The sequence below is a fragment of the Rhinopithecus bieti genome, unplaced genomic scaffold, assembly GCF_001698545.2.
Source record: "Rhinopithecus bieti isolate Rb0 unplaced genomic scaffold, ASM169854v2 scaffold_1017, whole genome shotgun sequence".
Taxonomy (NCBI): domain Eukaryota; kingdom Metazoa; phylum Chordata; class Mammalia; order Primates; family Cercopithecidae; genus Rhinopithecus; species Rhinopithecus bieti.
Genome location: NW_016803657.1, coordinates 4,068,796 through 4,074,352, shown reverse-complemented (window position 1 = coordinate 4,074,352; position 5,557 = coordinate 4,068,796). Strand labels below are relative to the sequence as shown.

Below are 5,557 nucleotides of genomic sequence, written 5' to 3'. Positions count from 1 at the left end.
AAGCCTGTAATCCCAGCACTTTGGGAGGCCGAGACGGGCGGATCACGAGGTCAGGAGATCGAGACCATCCTGGCTAACATGGTGAAACCCCGCCTCTACTAAAAAAAAAAAAAAAAACTAGCCGGGCGTGGTGGTGGCCGCCTGTAGTCCCAGCTACTCGGAGGCTGAGGCAGGAGAATGGCGTAAACGGGAAGGCGGAGCTTGCAGTGAGCTGAGATCTGGCCCCTGCACTCCAGCCTGGGCGATAAAGCGAGACTCTGTCTCAAAAAAATAAAAATAAAAAAAAGTCTAATATTGTGTATTACAGGCAAGACTAGAAAGGACCTCAGAGAATGTTTCACTGTAACATGAGTAACTGAGGGTCAAGAGGCCATCCCTCAATTGGCTGCCCAACACAGAAAATGCAGCAGCATTACCTGCATTTGATAATTTTTCTAGAAACTAAAACTATTCTAGTTAGTTTTTACTTCACTTATTTATTTTAGAGGCAGATGTCTTGTTCTGTCACCCAGGCTGGAGTGCAGCTACGTTATCATAGCTCACTGCAGCCTCCAACTCCTGGCCTCAGGCTTTAAGAGTGTTGGGAGTTAAGGCGTAAGCCACGATGCTGGTCTATTCTAGGTAATTTTAAAAAACTTTAAAACCTTAACTTAAACTTTATCATCTTCTCATTCACTGCTCTGGAGAGCTTCCAGTTGAGGGCAGCCTGAAGAAGTGAACGGCCCACATGCCTGGGTGAGGCAGGAGCTGTGTTTGCAGGGAGCTCCTGCAACACTCCCTCATCACGACGTGCCAGACACAGATGAGACTTCTCCAACGGGAGAACACTCACCCTTTTGTCTTCCCATCCTCTTCAGGATAAAAATCATTTGTGATTTTCCCAAACTTGGAAAAGATCTTGTGGATGACATTTTTTAGCTTCTCAAGTCGGTCAGGTCCCACCTGAGGGACATTGTCCACTACAATCACCGAATCGATTCCGTCCGCTTCCTGGGGCCGGTCTTTGAGGACATCTCCCAGTAATTCTGAACCAGAGAGAGATTTTTCAAATGATCATTTTTACCAAGAAAAATATTAATACATTAACTAAGCACACTAAACAAGTCTCCAAGAAGAGGCAATGAATCGTCTAAATGCTTTCAATATGAGCAAAAGAAATCCTAACCCTGGCTTGGTTCAGATTTTAAACACGAGTGCGGCGGGGACTGGAACGCTCCCCTCTCCCTTTGATGGACATGTAGTCAAGATAGGTCAATTAAGTTCTGGCAATAACCAAAGACTACAAGAGAATAACAACAAAAAGCTTTTAAGAATGCAAAATGCAAATGAAGACGACAATCTAAAGAATATCCATTATTAGAGCTTCCAGAGATCCCTAGGTTTTGAAACGTTTCTAGCAACGTCCAGGCAGAATCCCATCCCAATGTCAGTGAAAACTGACTTTTTACAGAAGATTTCAGCAAACAAGTAAATATTTAAATGCTCAATTTATTCACAGCACATTTGTGTTGTGAATACAAATTACTAGAAATTATTCAAGGAGGAACCTCTTTCGAGTGAATTGGGATGAAAGTAGTAACTCTTCTCCCACCTCCTGTTCCCAGTGATTTTCATGTTTTCAGGCCGTGAACTGGATGGCCATTCACAAGTGAATCAAGAAAAAAAAAACAAAGAGGAAGCACGCCTGGGGTGAGCTTCCCCACCTCTCTCCACTGCAAACAGCCCATCACCAGGCACCTTCGTCCAGAACAACTCCTTGCCCAATATTCCTTACGTTAAAAAGCTCTAAGGATAAACAGCTGAACTGCAGGAGACAAGGAAATAGCAAAGTGTTTTTCCTACTAACACAACACTCAACACAACACTTCTGACACCAGATGTGGGGCCCACATCAAGCAGTTTTCCAGGGGCTGCCATCTGGGTGTCCTCAACTTAATCCAATTCAGACACTATCTACCGTGAATCAGCACCAGATCCCACAGGCTGGAGGCTCAGTCCCAAAGACTGGCGGCTATTTCAGACGGCAATCGCAAGCAGTGGGCTGTCACCTCCAGTTCTGACCGACAGGCTACAAAGCAGAACTCCCACTACCCCCCGCTTCTTGGGTTCCATTAATTTGCTACAGCAGCTTACAGAATTCAGGAAGCTAGGCTTGCCAGCTTATTATAACGGACATTACAGAGCATACAGACGAAGAGGCAGATGGAGGAGAAGCGCAGAGCCTCCCTGTGCTCTCCAGGCCGCCACCCTGCAGGAGCCTCCACCTGTCCCGCTACGTGGAGCCCCCGGAACCTGGTCCTTTTTGGTTTCTAGGAAGATCTCATTACATAGGTGTACATTAATGACATCACTGAGCACCAGTGATCAACTCAACTTTCAGCCCTCTTCCTTCTGGGGGGCAGGGGGAGACCTAAAAGTTCTTGCCCTCTAATCACATGGTTGGTTCCCTGGCAAGGAGCCCCAGACATCAATCATCTCACCTGTCTACAAAAAGACACTAACAGGAGGCCGGGCGCGGTGGCTCAAGCCTGTAATCCCAGCACTTTGGGAGGCCGAGATGGGCAGATCACGAGGTCAGGAGATCGAGACCATCCTGGCTAACATGGTGAAACCCCGTCTCTACTAAAAATACAAAAAACTAGCCAGGCGAGGTGGCGGGCACCTGTAGTCCCAGCTACTCGGGAGGCTGAGGCAGGAGAATGCGTGAACCCGGGAGGCGGAGCTTGCAGTGAGCCGAGATTGCGCCATTGCACTCCAGTGTGGGCGACAGAGCGAGACTCCGCCTCAAAAAAAAAAAAAAACAAAAAGACACTTATCACTTTGGAGATTCCAAGCGTTTAGACGTTGTGTGCCAAGAACCAGGGCAGAGCCCAAATACACATTTCTTATTATATCACAAACAGCCTTTTAGAAAAACACTATCAGGGCAGAGACCTGCACTTAAACTAGGAGACTGGAGAATATACAAGTTCCTGAAACAGCTTTTTTTTTTTTTTTTTTAAGAGACAGGGTGTTGTTATGCTCCCCAGGCTAGCCTCGAACTTCTGGGCTCTAGCAAACCTCCTGCCTCAGCCTCCTAAGTAGGAAGGACTACAGGTGGGAGCTGCCATGCCCACAGAATTTAAGTAACAGTATTTTTTTCTTAGTGGTACGTGAAGCTGTCCTCAATGTGATGAAATGCCTTGCAGGGCGTCTGGAAAGCATCACAGTCAGAATTTAGGACAGGGCCAAGCTCAGTGGCTCACACCTGTAATTCCAGCATTTTGGGAGGCCAAGGCAGGCAGATTACCTGAGGCCAGGAGTTCAAGACCAGCCTGGCCAACATGGTGAAACCCTGTCCCTAATCAAAATACAAAAAAAAGGCTGGGCGCGGTGGCTCAAGCCTGTAATCCCAGCACTTTGGGAGGCCGAGACAGGCAGATCACAAGGTCAGGAGATCGAGACCGTCCTGGCTAACAGTGAAATCCCGTCTCTACCAAAAAAATACAAAAAAACTAGCCAGGCGCGGTGGCGTGCGCCTGTAGTCCCAGCTACTCGGGAGACTGAGGCAAAAGAATGGCGAAAACCCGGGAGGCGGAGCTTGCAGAGCTGAGATCCGGCCACTGCACTCCAGCCTGGGCAACAGAGTGAGACTCCGTCTCAAAAAAAAAAAACAAAAAAAAAGATCCAAGCATGGGGGTGGGCGCCTGTAATTCCAGCTACTTGAGAGGCTGAGACAGGAGAATTGCTTGAACCCGGGAGATGGAGATTGCAGTGAGCCAAGATTGCGCCACTGCACTCCAGCCTGGGCGACAGAGTGAGATTCCATCTCGAAAAATAATAATAATTTCAACATACTAAATGTGCAGATGTCAGAAAATATTCTTCGCTTTATTTATTCTCAAAAGTTGGCCGGGCATGGTGGCTCACTCCAGCCTGGGCGACAGAGCAAGACTCCGTCTCAAAAAAAAAACACACACACCAAAAAAAAACACTTTCAGAAATATTGAAAATTGACAAGGCATGGTGGCTCACGCCTCTAATCCCAGCACTTTGGGAAGCTGAGGAAGGCAAATCACTTGAGGCCAGGAGTTTGAGACCAGCCTGGCCAACATGGTGAAACCCTGTCCCTACTAAAAATACAAAATTAGCCAGGAGTGGTGATGGGTGCCTATAATCCCAGCAACTCGGGAGGTTGACGCAGGAAAATCGCTTGAACTGGGGAGGCAGAGACTGCGGTGAGCCACTGTACTCCAGCCTGGGCAACAGAGTGTGAGACTCCATCTCAAGAAAAAAAAAAAAAGGAAATATTGAAAATGCTACCTTAAAAAATAATCTCCATTTTATTTTCAAAGATGCTAAAATTGAGAGGAACAAGAGATTTAAAAAAAAAAAAAAAGGGAAAAGGCAGTTGCCAGTCACTGCAGTGCCGGACACCCTGCTATGGAAACTAGTCAAATGCCGGGGTAACTTCTAAAGCACTTACCATACAATTAAATGGCCTGACAAGCCTGATCTGAATTTATAAGGCTTGCAATAAAAAGCTTAGCTTTTACACACACTGCGTACTCCTTCCCACAAGCTCAAAGCGTCTAGTCTAGGAGAACCAGCCCACACCTAGGAAGGAAACAAATGAAGTAACTACACCATGAAGACACATCGCCTTGATCACTCTCGGCCCAAGCATCGGTGACACGTGGCTCACAGATTCCCAACCTGTCTCCAGGAAAAAAAGAAGAGAACAATTCTCAACACTAAATAGCAAACAGAAAGAATAGCTAATAATGCAAAAAAGACATTTAGAGTTAAAATCCTGATCAGCTGAAACATTAAACTGAAAGGTTGATTACAGTTTGAGATGCTAATCTGCCCCAAAAAAATAAGAAGGCAAGACAGGGGCTCCGGGCCACCTTTGGTCTGCTCCTTGGAAGACTCGGCCCTTCTGGAAAGAACTGACACACTCATATACTATCTTGCACACTGACCCTGAAGGGCAGCTCTTCTCATAATGCACACAACCCACCTGCATTACCACAACCAGGCGGGCCATGACAAAGCCTGCTTGCTGAGCCTTAGTCCTCAGGACCAGATGCCTCACCTGTCACTCTGGCCAACACTGCACCTTCAGGGCCACGTGGGCCCCCTGAGGACCCATAGTCATCACCCAGCCTGGCCAACCTTGTGGTCATATTAGCATCCTCTAACTCTTCCCAATTCCAGAAATAATTTACATATTAGAAATCTGTGAATTCGATGGGCTCAAATAGTACTTTTTAAAAAATAGCAGAATTGGCCGGGCGCGGTGGCTCAAGCCTGTAATCCCAGCACTTTGGGAGGCCGAGACGGGCGGATCACGAGGTCAGGAGATCGAGACCATCCTGGCTAATACAGTGAAACCCTGTCTCTACTTAAAAAGACAAAAAACTAGCCGGGCGACGAGGCGGGCGCCTGTAGTCCCAGCTACTCGGGAGGCTGAGGCAGGAGAATGGCGTAAACCCGGGAGGCGGAGCTTGCAGTGAGCTGAGATCATGCCACTGCACTCCAGCCTGGACAACAGAGCGAGACTCTGTCTCAAAGG

The 5,557-nt window shown here is 47.4% G+C and overlaps 1 protein-coding gene across 1 annotated transcript in view; it reads right to left on the bottom strand.

Moving 5' to 3' along the window:
- EIF3B (eukaryotic translation initiation factor 3 subunit B) overlaps positions 1–5,557 on the bottom strand; it is a 30,004-nt gene that overhangs the window by 21,947 nt on the left and 2,500 nt on the right. The window contains exon 2 of the mRNA XM_017892352.1: positions 833–1,050. Coding sequence (XP_017747841.1) covers positions 833–1,050 — 218 coding nt within the window. The remainder of the gene's footprint in view (positions 1–832; positions 1,051–5,557) is intronic.